Genomic DNA, 21723 nt, shown 5'->3' on the forward strand with positions numbered 1-21723 from the left:
CCCTCGCAGTCCACTACAGAGGCACAAATCAGCCAGACTGACAATTTAACAGAACAAGATTAGAAATATTTTCAAAAAGACAGAGGAGAACAAAATCCAAAATCCATGCTATCTTTTTAATTTCCACCCTTATTAGCCTTACTAACCGTAACCCTGAGAATACTAAAGAACAGCTTCCTTTTAGAAACAGTTCAGAACAGTAAAGGTTCTTAGTTGGGATTTTTTAAGCTGTAAATCAGAATCCTTTATTAATCCCTAAGGACATGATGTAAATATACTTTTACTAACGGTAAGGGTATGTAGACTTCAGTCTAGAACAACTGAAGAAAGGCAATCCAGTACAGGAGTCTTATGCTCTACTGTATCTGACCATGTGACACACAATCTGTACAGATATTATTTGAGGATTCGCTGAGGTACATGTACTCACATGAAACCTGCCTGTATCTGCTCGGGCCTGAGCCAGTGTGCAAGGACAGTCGATGAGTTCATTCAGGAAGTTTGGCAGGTTTTCCTCCAGCACATCCCATTTCAGACACTTATTGTGTGCCCAGGCTGCAGAGTTTTCTCTGAAAGCCTGCTCCAGGTGCCAGGCCAACACGTAGCCTCCACTCCAGAGGCCTTGTACATCTCTGTGTTATAAACAAAACTGTGATTTTGGTACAAATAAAAACAGAAAACAGTAGTAGATCCTCGCGTTTCAGATGCTAGCAGACATTTGCAATGATGAAGGGTTGTAGACAAGGTTTACAATCAATCCAAATGTCAAACCTTAAATAAAAACTTTGGTTATTACAAAGACAGTCACCTTAAATCTAAGTTTTTAAAGCCAGGCACATTTTATGATCAGATTAAATCCAAATAACCTCTTTCTGATATCTGACAGATATAAAACTATACGTTTAAGATGAACCTCTTATTGTCATCCATGTTCATAAATACACTGTTCCAGTGGTGGATGCTAATAATAAATATGGCCACAGTTTTGAACACTGAGGTCAGCGTAAGTTTGAGCAAAAAAAAGGCTAAGCCTCTTTGTTTCAGACAATGTTCTTCTCCATTTCAGTCACAGAGCTTTGGTTGTAAGTACAGAAGCCACTCCCACTTGCTGCTCAAATCTTTTGCCTGTGAGGGGCTGCCAATCAGAAGAAAGCCTTAAGATGGCCTTAAAGACTGAGGAGCTGTCATGGCAAATGATGGCCAGTATAACAACAAAGGTTATTTTGACCTGGGAGTCATGCAAGAATAACAATACAGAAATTGAAATTAGCATAATAGTTTCAGTTCACATTTTTTCACCTTATTCCTAGAATTTTAACAACTATGAAAAGGATGCAAAATTGTTAGCATTATAGCAAGATTTTACAAATATGGGACAAAATAATGTTTAAATATGACATGTCCAATGCCTGATATGTATTATAGATACCTTGCTCCTTCCACGTTAGAACTCGCAGTAATGCGGATATTGCCCAACTCCCAGTCAGAGTAGTCCTCTTTGGGCTCAGGGATGAAGCTGAAGGCACCAGTGTTGGTCAGATTTCTTCCAAGAGAATACAGATACCGCAGCTCTGCCTCTAAAAGGGCTGATGCATTTGTCTCTTCTTTTGCTTTAAACTCTCTGTAACCCCACAGCTCTATGTTGACCTTCTCTGCACTGATCAAAGAACTATTCCAAGTGAACTCAAGTCGTCCTGCCACATTCGGCGTGCCGTAGTATTGCCACTGCGTTGCATTCCCCAGGGTAACTTTATAAGCAGGATCTGCTTTACTTGGATGGACTGATAGTTAAACACAACAAATTTAATTGTAATTCACAAGTTGTAGCAACAGTTTTAATAATGTATTGGAAGCAGCATGAATAATTGCAAAATGGGTCTATATTATTTAATTTTTTCACACTGGCCAATATCTAGTTGGGGAAGTGGGAATTAAAATACTGTATCTGCAATGAAGTCTTCTTTAAATAGCACTTAAAATATTTTCTATAGTTTCTAAATCAACCTAATAGACAGTTAATACCCCAAAAGGTTTAGATATCGATCAGTTTAGAGACAGGACATAAACAGTAGGGGTGCAACGATACTCGTATCGATATTGAACCGTTCGATACAGTGCTTTCGGTTCGGTACGCATATGTATCGAACAATACAAAATTTGTAATTTATTTTATCAACTTTCCTTCTGACGATGCTGTCTGTGTTGAGCGCTCAGTGAATCTGCGTTCGACTACTCCGCCTAGGCTGCACTGTCAAGCGCAGATCCACTGAGCGTTCAACACAGACAGCATTGTCAGAAGGAAGAGCGCAGGGCAAACTAGCGAGACAGAAGTTAAGCTCTCCTTGCAACATGGCAAATTGAACCTCCCCCACCCTCATTCAGATCTGGCGTTTGGAATTATTTTGGTTTTCATGTGATGTAGCGAGAGGAGTCACCCGTCACTATGGCAACATAAACAAAACATAACTGTACAAACAGAACCCCGAACAGCCCTGACCCGCTACATTATGCTGCTGACAATATAGCCCAGGAGAAGCATATAGTATTGCTTTTATTTTGGAAAGAGCCATTTCTCTGTAATAAACTCTCTTTTCCAAAGATGAGTGATTCCTCAATCAGATACATGACCCTGAAGGTAAGCGTGTCATGGACTAAAGTAAAACAGTATGGGAACTAGTGTGTTAGCGCAGTTAGCTCGTTAACGTGTTGGCCGTCTAGCCCCATGCACTGGGCGATCAGGGATAGCTCATTAACGGAGATTTGCCGTGTTGTGGCGTTAACTTCATTTCAATGACATTAACGCTGACAGCACTAGTGGGAACACAACAAATATGACTGCACATTTACGCCGACATCATCCTAGTGCTAGGAGAAGTGGAAGCAGACAAAAACAACAAGCATGCATGCTACAAACTTTACCCGAGTCATTTAGACAGCTGTTAGCACATGATTTGCCATGTTGTGGCAAATCATGCCAAATCAAAGCATGAAAAACAATCATTATGAGTCCCTTTTTGAAGGCAGTCTTGATTCCCGTGAGCTAGCCAGGGAGCACAGCCGTTTATTGACATCTGCAGAAGAACACTGCCGCTAGCTAACTGCTCAGCGCGGCAACCGCACGGCAACAACAACAACACACAGGGCGCCCTCTGACCCCGGAAGGACACACTGTCGCAGGGGTCACCCATCACTATGGCAACATAAACAAAACATAACTGTACAAACAGAACCTCGAACAGCCCTGACCCTCTACGTTATGCTGCTGAGAATATAGCCCAGGACAAGCGTATAGTATTGCTTTTATTTTGGAAAGAGCCATTTCTCTGTAATAAACTCTCTTTTCCAAAGATGAGTGATTCCTCAATCAGATACATGACCCTGAAGGTAAGCGTGTCATGGACTAAAGTAAAACAGTATGTTGGATGTGCCACGCAATGCTCAATTACATGGGTGGGAACTAGTGTGTTAGCGCAGTTAGCTCGTTAACGTGTTGGCCGTCTAGCCCCACACACTGGGCGATCAGGGATAGCTCATTAACGGAGATTTGCCGTGTTGTGGCGTTAACTTCATTTCAATGACATTAACGCTGACAGCACTAGTGGGAACACAACGAATATGACTGCACATTTATGCTGACATCATCCTAGTGCTAGGAGAAGTGGAAGCAGACAAAAACAACAAGCATGCATGCTACAAACTTTACCCGAGTCATTTAGACAGCCGTTAGCACATGATTCTCAAACAAGGAGGAGACGGAGGTGTCGTTTGGTCTTGCTTCCTGTGAGCTAGCCAGGGAGCACAGCCGTTTATTGACATCTACAGATGAACACTGCCGCTAGCTAACTGTTCAGTGTGGCAACCGCACAGCAGCAGCAACAACAACAACAACACACAGGGCGCCCTCTGACCCCGGAAGGACAAACCGTCGCAGCGAGAGGGGTCACCCTTCACTATGGCAACATAAAGAAAACATAACTGTACAAACAGAACCCCGAACAGCCCTGACCCGCTACATTATGCTGCTGACAATATAGCCCAGGAGAAGCATATAGTATTGCTTTTATTTTGGAAAGAGCCATTTCTCTGTAATAAACTCTCTTTTCCAAAGATGAGTGATTCCTCAATCAGATACATGACCCTGAAGGTAAGCGTGTCATGGACTAAAGTAAAACAGTATGTTGGATGTGCCACGCAATGCTCAATTACATGGGTGGGAACTAGTGCGTTAGCACAGTTAGCTCGTTAACGTGTTGGCCGTCTAGCCCCACACACTGGGCGATCAGGGATAGCTCATTAACGGAGATTTGCCATGTTGTGGCGTTAACATCATTTCAACGACACAACGCTGACAGCACTAGTGGGAACACAACAAATATGACTGCACATTTACGCCAACATCATCCTAGTGCAAAGACAAGTGGAAGCAGACAAAAACAACAAGCATGCATGCTACAAACTTTACCCGAGTCATTTAGACAGCCGTTAGCACATGATTCTCAAACAAGGTTGGTCTTGCTTCCCGTGAGCTAGCCAGTGAGCACAGCTGTTTATTGACATCTACAGAAGAACACTGCCGCTAGCTAACTGTTCAGCGTGGCAACCGCACAGCAGCAACAACAACAACAACAACAACAACAACAACAACAACAACACACAGGGCGCCCTCTGACCCCGGAAGGACAAACCGTCGCAGCGAGAGGGGTCACCCGTCACTATGGCAACATAAACAAAACATAACTGTACAAACAGAACCCCGAACAGCCCTGACCCGCTACATTATGCTGCTGACAATATAGCCCAGGAGAAGCATATAGTATTGCTTTTATTTTGGAAAGAGCAATTTCTCTGTAATAAACTCTCTTTTCCAAAGATGAGTGATTCCTCAATCAGATACATGACCCTGAAGGTAAGCGTGTCATGGACTAAAGTAAAACAGTATGTTGGATGTGCCACGCAATGCTCAATTACATGGGTGGGAACTAGTGTGTTAGCGCAGTTAGCTCGTTAACGTGTTGGCCGTCTAGCCCCATGCACTGGGCCATCAGGGATAGCTCATTAACGGAGATTTGCCGTGTTGTGGCGTTAACTTCATTTCAATGACATTAACGCTGACAGCACTAGTGGGAACACAACAAATATGACTGCACATTTACGCCGACATCATCCTAGTGCTAGGAGAAGTGGAAGCAGACAAAAACAACAAGCATGCATGCTACAAACTTTACCCTAGACAGCCGTTAGCACATGATTCTCAAACAAGGTTGGTCTTGCTTCCCGTGAGCTAGCCAGTGAGCACAGCTGTTTATTGACATCTACAGAAGAACACTGCCGCTAGCTAACTGTTCAGCGCGGCAACCGCACAGCAGCAACAACAACAACAACAACAACACACAGGGCGCCCTCTGACCCCGGAAGGACACACCGTCGCAGCGAGAGGGGTCACCCGTCACTATGGCAACATAAACAAAACATAACTGTACAAACAGAACCCCGAACAGCCCTGACCCACTACATTATGCTGCTGAGAATATAGCCCAGGACAAGCGTATTGTATAGCTTTTATTTTGGAAAGAGCCATTTCTCTGTAATAAACTCTCTTTTCCAAAGATGAGTGATTCCTCAATCAGATACAGGGCTTGCAAAATCGCTAGCCCGACATCCCGGAGCTAGCGATTTTTCCAGTCGGGCTACCAAAATCTATCTCTGCCCTGCCCTTTGGGCTATTGTAGGAAGGAAAAATATATGCCAATGATTTTGCATTCTTTTGGAAATGTAGCTGGGTAATTATGTCATTGGCATCGGCGAGCCATTGTCAATATGTGACATATTGAAATCGCGTTTGAATTTGCGCTTGTTTTTTGCTTTCACTTTGCAATCGTGCTAACTGTGTATAGAGAGCGACAGTACTGATTGGTGAGTGATGATAATTTGCGCACCAATTCCTCTGACATCGTCTTATCAATCGTTAGCTTACTATGCAAACATGACAAGTGAAATCTCCCGCAGCAAGCTTAAACATGTGAGAGGTTGATCGCGCAGAGAATCGCTGAGCGTTATGTGTGTGTGTGTGTGTGTGTGTGTGTGTGTGTGTGTGTGTGTGTGTGCGCGTGTGTAAAAGCAGCAGGATATATATTTTAGTTCTGCTGAGCCAAATAAGACAGGTCAGGGTGAAGAAGTGACAGCCAAAGAAAAGCTTACCACAAAACGGAAAAGTTATGACAAATCAGACTATAAGGCAAAAAGAAAGTGCAGCTTTATGGTTTCATGGACAAAATAATTTCTGTGGCTGCGATATGATGAGCTATATAACCGGGGCTGCACATAAGTGGTCCGCAGGTGCGCATTCGCTGTCAAAATTTTAAAAAAAAAAAACGCGCACAAGATATGAAGTTGCAACGCGTGTTTGCATACATAAGATTTTCTGGAGGAGGACAGACTCTTTAAGTTTAGAACTCTTAAAGATGTCGAAGAAGCAAGCTCCTTTAAGCAATTACTTTGGTGTTCCTCCACCTCCAAACAAATGTCAGAAGGAGTCCGAACCACAAAAGAAGCACGTATTCTCGGAAAAGTGGTTGCAGGAGGTGAGCTGGCTTCAAACAAATGATGAACGCACAGAGATGTGGTGTGGAATGTGCCGTGAAAATCCCACTCTAGCGGCGGACAAAAACAGTGCTTTTTATATGGACGCAAACGCGCGTTGCAACTTCTTATCTGGTGCGCGTCTTTTATTTTGACAGCGAATGCGCACATGCGGACCACTTATGTGCACCCGTGTAAATAACATAATGTTCTGCCGGATGTGTTGTTGGTTTTCTCTCGATTTCTGAGTTGACAAGCGCCTTTGTTACTGGGACCAGTCATTTTAAGAAAGGCCCCCATTAGAACCCATGAGAAATGCAAGAAATGCATTATTGCTCAGTCTGCAATATCTTTCCCAGAACAAACAGCAATTGCAAATAACATACTAAAAATAAACCTGAAAAATCTGTTTAGAACAGCGTACTATGTTGCAAAGAGTGAACTACCACTGGCAAAATTTAGCAGTCTTTGCAAACTTCAAAAAGCAAATGGCCTAGATCTTGGTTCCACTTGTCTCTTACCCGTGACTTCAGTGGAAATTTCAAATTCAGGATCTGACACAGACTGATTCATGTCCTACACAGTTCTTACAAGTTCATAGAAATTTCTGTTCAATTAGAACCAAGTATTTGAGTTGATGATTGTAATTTTTGTACAATGTTGTAATTTGTTTTTCAACAATTTTTGATTAATGTTTTGTTTCCTTTACAATATTATACTTTAATATATAATATTGTAAAGGAAACAAAACATCAATCAAAAAATTGCTCTCTTTTTTATTCGGGCTACTTACATTTATTTTGGGCTACCAAAAACTGAAGAGTCCCTGCCCGAAGGGCTACCAGGGATTTTGAAATTTTGAGAGCCCTGAGATATATTTATTTTTTTAATTACTTTTGTTTCAGCAACATTAAATTTAAAAACTGTACTTTTGAGTTAAAATATATATTTATAATTTTAATAAATGACAAATTAAAAAGGCATGAACATTTTTTTGTATCGAAAAAATATCGAATCGTGACACCAAAGTACCAAACCGAACCGTGAATTTTGGGTATCGTTGCACCCCTAATAAACAGCTTTATATTTCAGCAGCTTACCTGAGAAATACTGTGCAGATCTGTCAAACTTAATACCATCTGTTGAGACATCAAATGGTATCCAACCTGTCTCATACAATAGAGGAGAAATACAGTATGCACGGCCCTCAGCATCAATAAATCCATCACGTAAAATTTCACCTTTAAACCTGAAAAAAAAGAACACAATTTATTAGTAACAAGAACTGTGTGATTCAGATGGAAAACACAAATATAGAGAGACTAGTGAAATCTGACTACAAACCTTAGCTTCCGTTCATGCTTAGTGTATAAACATAAACGCCAAACCTTTCACCTTCACAGTTTAGTAAGCTATGTTAACATCTTAGACCACCTTTCAGCACAGGTAAAGCACTTTCCGCCCCACATTTCCCATCAGTTTGCTGAGATCTGGCTAATTACCCACAATGCCATCTAAATCCTAGTAAAATATCTCTGACCTTAAAATTACACTCTTATACTACAAAAACACACCTGCAGAGAAGCTGCCCATGGGGATGAAGGTCCAATCCGAGGATCCTGAGCGCTTTTCCGCCCAGCATGGAGCTGGAATAAGGGATCACCTGGAAACAGGACTGATTGTAGTCTGCACAGCAGCTCATCAAAGACATACAGGTATCATGGCAGGAGCACTTCTCCAGTACATCTCCACAGCGTCCCCTGCACGTTTGACCTAATGAATAGTAACAAAAAATATTTGCACTTCATACCTCAAAATATATATCGACTTTATATTACAACAGCACAGCCGCATTCCATTACAGGGTGCGCATAATTTCTGATTATCTGTCTAATGAAAAACTTTGAAAATGACTTACCAGCTGTGTTATATGAGAAAACAATAAGAAGCCCACTGAGACAAAATATCTTAAAGTTTCCCCTCATCTTTAGCTTGGACAACAAAATAACGTTCACGCTCCTGCCTGTGTTACACCATCTTTGGCTGAAAGTCTGCCAAAGGTCATTTGAGGTAGCAAACAAAATTAAGTATTCGACTTTAGTAACAGTTCTAAATCACGAGGTACTGATTAACAGACGCTAAGGTCTGACGTTTTTATTTATTTTTCCTACAGGAAACCAACAAAATGTATATATTCTTTCCAAAACTCGCACTGTCACGTATTTAATTTCATTTTCAGCTATTTAAAGTTACAACTTTAACCGTTAACTCGTTTGGTTCACTCCACTAACATATGGGTTTATCCACGCATACACTCGCGAGATTTTAGGGCGAGCGGTTCGCGCATGCGCACACCTCGCATCTTCCTGCAAATGACTCGAAATGGGCAGCATTGAATTGTTGTATTGAATTAAGCTATATTTGTGTCTGAAATTCGCCCTGCTTCATCTACTGTCTCCTACGTTTACCGCGACAACGAACCCAAATGTCGGAATAACGGGGGGAAATGCGACTTTGCGCTCAGTCATCTAGCTAACAAGCTAACCAGCTAGCAGCATCATCAGCTGGTTGTATTAAAGACGTCAGTGTCGGTGAGACTGCTCGCTGGGAAATGTATGTTTTCTACACAATTCTCGCATCTTTAGTTTTTTTCTTCATTCTGAAATGGATGAAAAAGAGGAGATATTTCACCGACCTGAAAAGACTTGATGGTAAAACAGTTCTTATAACAGGTAAATGTGTGGGGCAGCACACACCTTTAGTAAGCTTTGTTGTTGATGCAGTGTTAGTGGGGTTTAAGTTTTTAATAGAAGTCAAAATACTAAATAATATTACAATAAAACTTAGATTATTCCAAGCAGGGTTACAGTAATAGATTTCACATAGGACATTTATATATTAGTGCTTATCATTTTTCCTAGGTGGTAATTCAGGTATAGGTAAGGAGACCGCTGTTGCCTTGGCACTGAGAGGCGCCCGTGTCGTCATCGCTTGCAGAGACCCGGACAAGGCCGAGACGGCTGTCAGAGAGATCAAGTTAAAGAGTCACAGTCTGAACGTCCTTCACATGGAGCTGGATCTGGCCAACCTGCGCTCAGTGAGGGAATTCTGTAAGAACTTTCTCCAGAAAGAGAAGAGGCTTGATATCCTGATCAATAATGCAGGTGAGTGTGTCAACCACATTTAGGTCTCTTGATCTATGAAACAATATCAAAAGCAATATATAGAATAGGAACTATTTCCTTTTAATAAATCACATTTGATTGGAGTTGATTAGCTTACACTATTTAGGTTTGTTTTTCCATGTTGGATCCAAAACAAGCAAGCTGCTGATGTTGTGCAGAATCCTGCATAGAAAAGTTTGCAGTGACAGCAGAAGCTTATTGAGACTGTAGACTGATAGTTTTACTTTAAAACTACAGATGCTTCCCAGCACACATTGTCGTAAACATCTGTGTTGTAGCTACACTGTATGGAACCAAAAAAAAAAAAAGCAGGATTTTATAGTCACCTGTTTCCTGCCTCACCATCTCATTGTTTTTTGATCTCTTTCTTTCTCTTTGTGCAGGCATGCCCAGCATCCTTGACTGGACGGATGATGGCTTCAGTATGTGTTTTGGCGTCAACCACTTGGGGCACTTCCTTCTAGCCAACCTGCTTCTTCCTCGCCTGAAGGAGTGTGCCCCCAGCCGGGTGGTGACCCTCACATGCTCCACTTACAAATACCAGAAATTGGACTTCCAGGACCTCAATTACAACTTGCTTCCCTTCTTCACCTACTGCCGCAGCAAGCTGGCTAATATCTACTTCAGTCAGGAACTGGCTCGCATCACTGACGGGAAAGGAGTGACTTCATATGCTGTGCACCCTGGTAAAAATCTTTTATCAACAGTTCTCTTTAATTAGTTTTTATTATGTCTTCTTTCTATAATTTGCCTTGAGGTAGAATGGTTAAAAATTATAAAGAGATTTTGTTTTACCCTTCCATCTTTATCCTTCAAGAGGTACATTTTCCTAACAGAGCTTGCAGTTTTACTGTAAAAAAAAACAAAACAAAAAAACCCTCTCCCCTTCCTTTTTATACAATATTTGGGAAGTCTCTTCTGGTTTTGAAAAGTGAGACCAATGTTGGATGTGGTTAAATCTGCATTGTTTCTCATAGCCAGCAGGGGGCGACTCCTGGTTGCAAAAAGAAGTGCTTAGTCTTTGAGAAAAAACTTTTCACCTTTCTTGATCTATGACTTGAACAATCTGTTGAGGTTTCAAGTGCAAGTTTCACAACTTACTGAATGAAACATGCAGTTGATTTTTTTTAAATTATGGTGTCTTTAGAGTCAGAGAAGGCAATAAAGCAGGGTTTCCTTTGGGATAACCGTTTGGGTCTGCCGTGTTATTAATGAATCACGTTTGACATGAGCATAATCCATGGTTTTTCAGTCAGATCCACCTTTGCTCACGAAACCATTTAGAGAGAATAGCAGTATAGGAGATTATGATTTTTCGTTTTATTTAATTACCTGGATGAGGAAAAAAATGGTACCAAGCATGACAGCTGAAATTAACAGTACCAAACTCTTCCACCGCATCTTGACTGTTTGATCCATTGTAGTGATGTACAGAGGCAAAAATACAAACTTGTGTCATTCAACTATTTAAAGACCTAAAAAGTTAATAATTATCCTCATATCTTGGATTTTTATGTTACTCCAGGTTTTGTGCAAAGCAGCTGGACATGCCACTACTCTTTCCTGTTCCGGATGCTGATGCAGGTGATCATGTGGATGTTTTTTGTGCCGTGTGAGATTGGAGCTCAGACTGTCATCTACTGTGCCGTGTCAGATGAAGCTGCCAAACACAGCGGGGGGTACTTCGTCGACTGCCGACCTGCAGTGCTCCGTCCTTTTGCAAAAGATGCAGGTGTGGCCAAAAAGCTGTGGGAGGCCAGTGAGAGACTGGTGAAGCTGGCTTAACTGAGGAATCTGAAGGCACTTTTGAAATGACCCCACCCCTTCTTGTCCTTTTTCTATATTATTTAAGCAGATTTTGTTATGTTTTTGTGAACATTTTGCTGTGTAAATTCTCTTTTATGTACTTGTGTATTTCAAGTAAAATACTTTATTTTACAAACACAAATTTTTGTGGACGACTTACCCTGCCTTATTTCTCTTGCATTTGTACATGAATATTCATTTAATGAATCAGTGACTTCATGGTTTAAACACTTGATTTATAGCATAATTTATGTGGTGATTGTTCAAACAGGACGGGTTATATTTTGGTAAAGCAACCACAATAGTATTAGATATCTATCAGTATTAAAGGCTCTTCATAGGGAGGGTTACAGTTTTTAAATTGTTAATGAATCAAATTGCACCCTGGGCTGTTAAGAAGATGTGGTGTCAGTTTTCCTCCAGGGAAGCTAATTTGAGTACTCTCAACTTTGCTGAATGGAGCTCCAGACCATAAAAACACAAACACTGTAAATCAAACAAAGAGATATGTAGCGAGTCGATTGAAAAGGATATTTCAAATATAAGAAGCAAGTGGTGACAACACTGGAGAAAGACGGATGAAGAATGGTGCTTTACTGCTGTGGAACAAGAACAAGCTTGTGCACGCATATAAAGCAGTCTGACCACCTAAACAATATCAAGGCTGATTTACTAACGCTCATTTCTTGCTTATATTTAATTAGCAAAAACTCATCTGAATTTGTGTGGACATCATTTCTCTGTGTTTATATCCACCAGGTAAACCAAAGCTAACACTTCCCTTACAGATTGTCTTAGGGGTAAATTCACCATCAGTTTGTTAACATTTAGAATTTTTTCATTTCTTGTTTCTTGGTAAAATGTACTTTAAGTTATTTTTTGTTTAGAAGTAGTTTTTATCCATACATGCACTGCATATGAGAAGCTTGGAAGCACTTAGGCCTTAAAACTTTTGGTTGGTTTTTAATAGGCAAAGAATGCCTATATTCGATCATATATTACCAGGCAATAAATACAGTGAGAAGTTAGTGTATGTTAAATTCACTTTTAAAAAAAAGTAATGAGGGGAGCACATAGAAAATCATCCAATTTATACAAACTGGGAAATAAATTAGTAACACAAACTAAAGGGAAATACATGAGGAGTCTGTTGTTTATTAAGATGCTGCATACAGCAAAGATCAGGATATTAAAGCTGTCAGTACTAAAACTAAAACCAAACATTTTATCAAAATGAATTTGAAATTCACTTTACATTCATTATTTTCATCACAGGTATCTGTGCTGTGACAAAGTAGGTTTTCCACATTTGTTCACAATAAACCAAAAGCCAAAGTCTGATGGGAACATTGCACAGGTTTTCAGCCCCACCTAGTTCTGTCAAAAGTACTAGTAAAATCAAAGGACAGAGTGTTTTCCATTAATAATGAATTTCCAATAATCATTTAAGTTAAGAAACACTGTCAGCGCAACAATAACTAAACATATTGACTGTGGCAGCCCTCACTAACAGCGGTTAGCAGATGATCTCACAAAGAGTGATTGTGAGTGCTGGTCTTATATCATCACAGACCTATTACACACAGGTGTCGCCAATGCGTGTAGACACCACGGCTCCGCCCCAAGGTGGAAAAACAGGTACAATGGAAAAACACCAGCACTCACCTGGACCATAACACACTGGGTGGACCACCCAGGCACCCTAACACCAATTGGCTGTCCATCAAGACACTGGATGATCCTCGACTAAAATTAAGGCCATTACTGGTGCCAACTGCAGCCCCATAACCATCAGACGGCATCTGAGACTGAAGGGCTTCAAAAACAAAAAACCTCTTCAAAGGCCTTGTCTCCTTAAACGTCACAGAAATAACCGTTTGGACTTTGCAAGAGAGCATCAAACATGGGACATTGAAAGGTGGAAGAAAGTTTTATTCTCTGATGAGTAAACATTTAACCTTGATGGTCCTGATGGCTTCCAACTTTACTGGCATGACAAGCAGATTCCACCTGAGATGTTTTCTAATCACCACAGTGGACAGGGCGCCATAATGGTCTGGGGTGCTTTTTCCTTCAGTGGAACAATAGGGCTTCAGGACGTGCAGGGGCGTCAAACGGCCGCTGAGGACCTGTTCCCCATCCTCTCGTTATCCCTGTGTGTATTTAAGCCCTGTGTGTTTCTTGGTCTGTGTTGTGATCTCCCTCATGCCATACTGTGTGTTCTGCCACACAGTAATTTGTTTTGTATTTTGTTAGCTTTGCGTGTTTCCAGCAATAAAGTTTTTTTGATGGCAATTTTCACCTCCTGGAGTCTGCACATTGGGTCTCCCCTACCTGCCTGCCGCACACAGTGCATGACAATTGGATCCTTCGGCTCAGTGCTGGTGAAATTTTTGTGGGTCTTCCACTTGACTTTTTTTTTGTCTCATAACTCTCATGGTCATTTAAGAAATTCAAAATGACTGTCTTACTTTGTGCCACCTCAGCAGCAATGGCACACTGCGAGAGACCGTACCTATGCAGTTCAACAACCTGACCACATTCAAAAAGGGAACTTTTTTTTTTTTTTGCCTTTGCCATTAGAACATCATAACAGTGACCTGAAAGATAATGACAATAAATTCAAATTTTTACATTTAAAGGCATGTGTACGGTGGCCCTGAAGTGCACATGTGGTCCTAAACTTTGGATCAACTGTAAAACTGCCTGTTTCCGGGTTTTTTTTTTAAAATGCCCAAATGTTTTGTCTCACTCCCATTTCTTCTTGTTGTAAGTTGAAGCTCTACTTGAAGCCTTGTTAAGATCCAACCATGTAAAATAATATTTTTTTGCCATTTTTCAAGTGATCTTAAACTTTTGATTGGGACTGTACATTATTACATGTTATCTGGATGTTGTGTTTAGTTTGACCAGTTTATCAGTCCTGTCTCCTGATATTATGAATCTTAGTATGAGTTTTACTGGAATAATAAATATTATATAAAAAATTCTGGCAACTGGGGAAAAAACTGTCCCATGTGTGAAAAGAAATCTTGATTTTCCAGGAAGGAACTTTACACTGAAAGATATTCTTTGCTGGGAGACAAAGCATCATGTGAGACAGAAAAGCGAGAGAATTAAATGGTCGTGCGTAGTAGTTGTTCTTTGTGGACGATTATGTCATTATAATATATATTACAGTAATATATTGAAATATTAATGTATTAATATAGGATTGTTTGCCCTTTTTTAACTGCTGTGCCATGAATAACATGAATAACGCTATACTTGAATGTCGATCCTTGGTGTACAGAGGTAGGTCGGTGCAGCCTAAACTCAAACCAGAATTTAAACAACGACGCATATTGCGCAGGACCGCGCACTCAAAAACGGATCCCAACAAATTAAAGTATGTTTGCTGATAGTAACACCATGTGATTCAGCTAATAACACAGGGATTTCATCATTTGTGAAGCCAGGCTGAAAACACTCAGCAATCTGTGCATTCACGACTGGATGTAATACCGGTAGCTTAGCTGTAGCATTTGTAGCTGAGGGCTTCAGCTTCCGGGTAACATGGAAATGACGTCATTCACGTAGATTACTGATTGGCAGCGCTAACTCGAAATTTCGAGTTGCTTTTCTCGAAATTTCGAGTTATGGATCCTTTTTTTTTTTTTAGTGGCGGAAACGGGCTTCCATACATATTCATGTTGGTTCAGCTAAATGTTTTTTCTGAAGCATCAGAGGAAGTTTGGTGGTGTATTCAAAATCTGTAACACAGAAATGGCGCCATCTAGTGGGAATATAGCAAGTCCGTTACTATCAGCTCCGCCCACAACAGAGTAAATGAAACTGAAATGAGTTTCGATACACTGGAGGCCATTACATTAAAACCTGCGATCTGTACCGAAGAGCACAATTTGGCGACATTATCAGGCAAAGAGGTCGTATTTCGGTGAGTCATAAAAAAAATTACGAAATGGCGGAGAAAGTCGCACTTTTTGAAAATTTCCTGAGCTGCCATGTGTGTTCAGAGACTTTCAGAGATCCTGTGTCTCTGAGCTGCGGCCACAGCTTCTGTTCAAGCTGCCTGCAGAAATTCTGGGAACAAACTAAAAACAAAAACTGTCCCATTTGTAAAAGAAAATCTTCAAAGGATGAACCATCCATGAACTTTGCTCTCAAAGAACTTGCTGACTCCTTTGCTAAGAGACACAGTGAGAGCTCACCTGAGACAGAAAACGAGAAGGAGGAAGAGAAGGAGGAGGTGGTGTGTGATAAACATCCAGACGTCCCTTACTGGTACTGTGAGGATGAAGACAGAGCTGTGTGTCCTGTGTGTGAGTTTTCTCTCCACCAGAGTCACAAAGTGGTTCCTGTAGAAGAAGCAGTCAGTGACCTGAAGGAGCAGCTGAAATCTGACCTTAAAGTCTCTGCAGGACAAGAGGAACAAATACAAACAAGTGGAGAAAACATACAATGAAATGAGGGAACACATGAAGAAGCAGCTGTTGTCCACAGAGAGGCAGATCAGAGCAGAGTTCAAGAAGCTCCAGCAGTTCCTGAAAGAGGAAGAGGAGTCCAGACTGGCAGCTCTGAGGGAGGAAGAGGAGCAGAAGGGGAGGACTATCAGCAGAGAGATGAAGATGATTGAGGAGCAGATCTCCTCTCTGTCAGACAGCATCTGTGCTGTTGAAGAAGAGCTGCAGAAACACAGCGTGCCATTCCTCAGCAGTTATAAAGACACTCAGAGCAGAGCCAGAGCCCAGAGCTCAGTGTCAGATCCACAGCTGGTCTCAGGAGCATTGATAGATGTGGCCAAACACCTGGGCAACCTGTCCTTCAGAGTGTGGGAGAAGATGAAGGAGAAGGTCCACTTCAGTCCTGTCATTCTGGACCCAAACACTGCACACTGCTGTCTCTATCTGTCTGATGATCTGACCAGTGTGAGGAATGGAGGCACAGAGAAGCAGCTTCCTGATAAACCAGAGAGAAACACTAAGTATGCCACTGTTTTTGGATCTGAGGGCTTCAGCTCAGGGAAACACAGCTGGGACGTGGAAGTGGGAGACCATCCTGTCTGGATTGTGGGTTTAGTTAAAGAGTCAGTTGACAGGAAGGGAGAGTGTTCTGCTTCACCAAAATGTGGAATCTGGTGTTTACTCCATCATAGTGGAAAATACTATAATGGTGTTGGTGAGACTGTGACAGTGAAGAAGAGTCTCCAGAGGATCAGAGTCCAGCTGGACTATGACAGGGGGGAGGTGTCCTTCTATCACCCTGAAGACATGACTCTGATCTACACTTACAGAGACACTTTCACTGAGAAACTCTTCCCATATTTCAGTATTGGAGAGGCAGGAAATGCCAAAACCTCTGATATCAAAATCTGTCAGACTGAGATTTCTTTGAAAACGTCAGTGAGGTCTACAGAGCTCGGAAACAAAAGCGTCTGGACTTCTTTAGCGAAGTCTTTTCAGTGGTCTTAGTGAATTTTCCCCCTTCTCTCATGTTTTCTTTCTTTTGTTACAACTTGTTTTGTGGTTATTTGTTTTTTTGTTCTCAAGGCTTTTTTATGTGAGAAATGCAGGAATAAAATTTTAGCACTTTCAAAATGAAATTACAAATGTAGCTCAGATCCTTTTATTTTTCAAATTAAGTTTAACAATCCAATTTCAGAAATAATGCATCAAATGTTGGATGATATAAAACTGACATGAGCCGTCTTTTCCATTTGTTTATTTTTCTTGGATTCCCTTCCATTTTTGCCAAATTTATAACAGTTGTGTGTTTTACCGCTTTCAGATTGTGCTAAATCTGTCTAATAAATAAACACAGTGTCTTCTTTTCTTTTGATACTTCCCAATCAGTGATGAATTTAAGTAAAGGATTGTCCTTATTTAAATGTGATTGTTATGGTATGTTCTTCATCACGACAAAACAAACCAAGCTGTGTACGATGACATAATAATTTCTTTAGAATAATCTGCAATGACACATTCTAAAAGATTATTCAGTTGTATTCATACAAACTAAAGCTCACTCTTTGTTTCTTAGACTATTCCTAAGTTCTGTGTAAATTGCTTTGTCAGGGACAATTCATAATACACCTTAGATTTTCAACTCAACCCAATAAAACAGATAAGCAAAACAGTAAAAATCATATTACGGTTTAAAACTGCAATGAGGTCTCTGTGATTCTTTTAGTTTTGTTTTCTCTTCTCTGAAGCTTTCTTGCTTTTGTTACAGCTTGTTTTGTGGTTATTTGTTTTTCAATTTAGGCAACTCCTGTTGTTCTTTCTTATGTGAGAAATTGCAGAAAGAAAGATTTAGAACCTGCATGAATTTATACAATGAAATAGAAATGATTTTCAAAACACAGACAGCAAAACTGAATCATAAATGTCATTTGTCTTTGTTTTGTTTAATATTCACTTTGAATGTGTTAAAATCTTTTTATTTACTTGTTCATTTTTTGTTGATTTTCTGCCTTTTCTGCCAATATGTAGCAGTTGTAAAGTCACTGGGTGTTCATGAAACAGTTTTTTAAATATATAAACAGTGCAAAATTGATGTGGCTTTGATAAGCAAGCACTGATAAATGTCACTTTCCTTTCCTTCATCAATTATTTAGATCCATATCGGCTAATAACAGCATTGTGACAATTTCTCTTTTAATGGTTTCAAAATGATAAATAGACTTGACTCATAAATAATCCTAATGTCATCTTTTGATATTTAACTGTCTGTGAATAAGTTAAGTGATCTGTTTCATTTAAATGTGTTTCTTATGGCATGTTCTCCATTACGTTGCAAAATAAGCCAAACTGTGTACGTTCAGCCATGTTTTCTTTAGAACGTGTCATTGCAGAATAATGTTGACTTTCTGACATTTATTCAGTTGTATTCATACAAACTAAAGCTCATTCTTTGTTTTTCAGATTGTTTCTAAGTCCTGTGTAATTTGCTTTGTCAGATACTATTCATATTATTCCTCAGATTTCAGTTCCTGAGTCTGTCTCTGAAGCAGCGTTTGATAAGAAATCAATATGTGAGGCAGTTACATATTCACAGTGCTGATAAGACAAAGGGAGATGCAATATGTGCAAGTGCCCTGCATTGGCTTGAGCACTGTGATTAATCTGAGCAAATAAAAAAATATATAAAAAAATACCTCAGAGTTAACATGATATATCCTCTATGCCAAAACCGGCCTCCAACAAACATTGTATAATGTTCCATGTTAAGCCTAGAGTTCATTTTAAAGCCTCCTTGGTTTACATCATGGAACCTTGTTTCAAGTTATATAGACCATTACGTAACACCTCTTTAGTTCCAGTATGCCCCATCCTTATTAAAAGCCAGGCTGTGCATACCTTTGACCTGAACGAGGCCCTCTGAGACCTAGGGGCATTGAAAGGCACTTCATCAACCAATCAAATAGCCGATACTGCACGTTACATAAAGTGTATCTATAGAAACCAGGGCAGGAGGCCAAAGTGGAAAGCTATTATGTTTTTGGAATATTTATGGCCCAACAGTGTACCATTGTGTCTTAAAAAAAGTCTTATTGGAGCAATTCCCCATTGACGTCCCTTAATAACATGTGAGCTGAAAAACAGTTAAATGTCTGTGGCATTGACAGAATCGTGGTTTTCTTTGCTACTGACTGACCAGAAACATTTATTTCATAATTCTTGAACATTTGTACAGTTGAGCTGCTGTTTGTTCCAGTGTGTTTCTGTGAACTCTCACTTCATATTCCAGATCACATCAGCACAATCAGGATTTAGTCTTGTTAACTGTGGAGTTCCTCTTTTTACCTGCTGAACAAATATGATGGAAATGTCAGATTCCTGATTTCAGTGATCTCCTGGATTATTTCTGTCAATAAAAAATATCAAAGTCTGGCTGCATTTTGATTTGTCTATAAACATTGAAGGAAATTTTTATCTTAACTCTTATGGTTTAACTCTTGCTGTATTCAAACTGTCATTTTATTGCCAAGACCTTAGCACATCTTCTTAAAGTTAGAGAATAAAGCAAAAATCTGAAGAATCAGAGACATGGAGGATTAATATTATTGCACAGAAGAAAACCAAAGTGACAATAAGAGGTAAAGGAAAAAGCCGCCTGAAGAGAAATGATGAAGTAAGTTTGGAAAGACACCCTGTGAAGAGAAGCCGGCTCAGTGTTGTCCTTGCAGCTCAGACAGTGACTGGAGATAGAAGACAGAAAGGCAGCAGAGTTCATGTTCAAATTAAGAAGACAACATTCATGTAGTTTATTTGTATGACTGCACAGTTAATCAGTATTTGTTAATTCGAGGCATTTGAAATTTTAATTTTGCTAATTTGTGCAGAACCCCTGCAGCTGACTTCAGCCTAAAACCACAGAAAACCTTTAAAGTAAATATCAAATATCAAAATGTGGAATCTGGTGTTTACTCCATCGTAGTGGAAAATGCTATAATGGTGTTGGTGAGACTGTGACAGTGAAGAAGAGTCTCCAGAAGATCAGAGTCCAGCTGGACTATGACGGGGGGGAGGTGTCCTTCTATGACCCTGAAGACATGACTCTGATCTGCACTTCCTGTTAATCCAGACAGAAACACAAAGTATCATACTGTTTTTGGCTCTGAGGGCTTCAGCTCATGAAAACATAGCTGGGAGGTGGGAGACCATCCTGACTGGAATGTGTTTGGATTGTGACAGTGGAGAATACACAGTTGTTGCTGGTCAGACTGTGACAGTGAAGAAGAGTCTTCAGAGGATCAGAGACCAGCTGAACTATGACAGGGGGGAGGTGTCCTGACCCTGAAGACATGACTCTGATCTGCACTCACAGAGACACTTTGACTGAGAAACATTTTGCATATTATTTTATTGAAGAGACAGAATATGTCAAATCATCTGATATCAGAATCTGTCACGCTTATATTTCATTGAAAACATCAATGAGGACAAAGTGATTTTTTAACCATCTGTGCGTTTTTTTTCTCTTTTTCCTAGTCTTTAAGGAATTATTTGACATTTTGTTTAGATAATTTTTAAATACAGTATATCCCCTAAGAATAAATGTACAGTTTATATTATACATATAAAATCAAAGAAGAGTCTTATTTGAACTTTTGGTTTGCTTGTTTTTTAACGGTTATCATGCTGCACCATTCTGTCGTTACTTAATAATCTCAGACACGATTTATATTACTCCTCAGGGTTGTTTACATGACGACTGATTATTTGTGAGAGACCTGTTTTAATTGTTGAAAAGTTATTTTACTTCATTGATTTTAGTTTCAGTTAGTTTCCTTCAGTTATTTTCCAGTCTGTGTTTGCTCATATCAGTTTAGTTTTTATTGTTTAAAACTGTTTCAGTTTGTTTAGTTTTTTTTATTAGTTTCAGTCTTTTTAATTATTATTGTATGGAGGGCATATGTCAGAGGCACGATTTACAAAACTCACTGTAGGTGTAACTAGGTGAGCATAAGGAATAGCACAATATATACAAATCAGCAAATAATAAATATATCCAGAAAATAGACAGCAACATTACCAAGCAGGAAGGAGCATGTGCAAAAGGATGTAACTATTGCAGTGTTTACAGTGTGTTAGATGGAGGAGATGTACAGGGAGATGGCCACAGGCAGGAATGATTTCCTGTGTCGTTCAGTGGCGCTTTTTGGTAATCTCAGTCTCTCACTGAACGTGCTCCTGTGGCTAGCCAGCATGTCATGGAGTGGGTGGGAGGTATTGTCCAACATTGTCTTTATCTTGGACAACATTCACCTCTCTGACACCGCCTTAAGAGAGTCAAGCTCCATACCCACAACATTACTGGCCTTGTGGATCAGTTTATTGAGTCTGTTGGCATCAGCAATGCTCAACCTGCTGCCCCAGCATGCAACAGCATAGAGGATAGCTCTGGCCACAACAGACTCATAGAAATTTCTGAGCATTGTCCGACAGATGAAGGACCTCACCCGCCTCAGAAAATAGAGACGACACTGGCCCTTCCTGTAAAGTGCAGTGGTGTTTTTGACCGAGTCAAATTTATTGTTTATGTGTACTCCGAGATATTTATAGTCCTCCACAATGTCCACGTTGACCCCCTTGAGTGTCAAAGGGGTCAAGGGTTTCCCGGTATTCCTAAAATCCACAATTAATTCCTT

The 21723-nt window shown here is 40.1% G+C and overlaps 2 protein-coding genes and 1 pseudogene across 3 annotated transcripts in view; 2 read left to right on the forward strand and 1 right to left on the reverse strand.

Annotated features, from left to right (window-relative positions):
- Positions 1-8867, reverse strand: part of susd2 (sushi domain containing 2) — a 31506-nt gene extending 22639 nt beyond the window's left edge. Inside the window, exons 1-5 of one of the 2 annotated variants that reach the window (XM_026186143.1) lie at positions 8498-8867; positions 8154-8352; positions 7680-7828; positions 1430-1781; positions 431-632 (exon numbers count right to left, since the gene is read on the reverse strand). In XM_026186143.1, the coding sequence (XP_026041928.1) occupies positions 431-632; positions 1430-1781; positions 7680-7828; positions 8154-8352; positions 8498-8564 (969 nt within the window). In that variant the 5' untranslated portion in view covers positions 8565-8867. The remainder of the gene's footprint in view (positions 1-430; positions 633-1429; positions 1782-7679; positions 7829-8153; positions 8353-8497) is intronic. The other variant, XM_026186142.1, reaches the window with a different exon arrangement.
- Positions 8868-8913: 46 nt separating this feature from the next.
- LOC113032962 (retinol dehydrogenase 14) lies at positions 8914-11712 on the forward strand. Its single transcript, XM_026186147.1, has 4 exons — positions 8914-9311; positions 9501-9743; positions 10148-10450; positions 11290-11712. The coding sequence occupies exons 1-4, from the start codon at positions 9191-9193 to the stop codon at positions 11547-11549; spliced, it is 927 nt and encodes a 308-aa protein (XP_026041932.1). The 5' UTR covers positions 8914-9190; the 3' UTR covers positions 11550-11712.
- Positions 11713-15238: 3526 nt separating this feature from the next.
- On the forward strand, positions 15239-17897 carry LOC113033580 (nuclear factor 7, brain-like; annotated as a pseudogene).
- The last annotated feature ends 3826 nt before the right edge of the window (positions 17898-21723 follow it).

This window comes from Astatotilapia calliptera, chromosome 12, assembly GCF_900246225.1.
Source record: "Astatotilapia calliptera chromosome 12, fAstCal1.2, whole genome shotgun sequence".
In the NCBI taxonomy this organism is placed as follows: Eukaryota; Metazoa; Chordata; class Actinopteri; order Cichliformes; family Cichlidae; genus Astatotilapia; species Astatotilapia calliptera.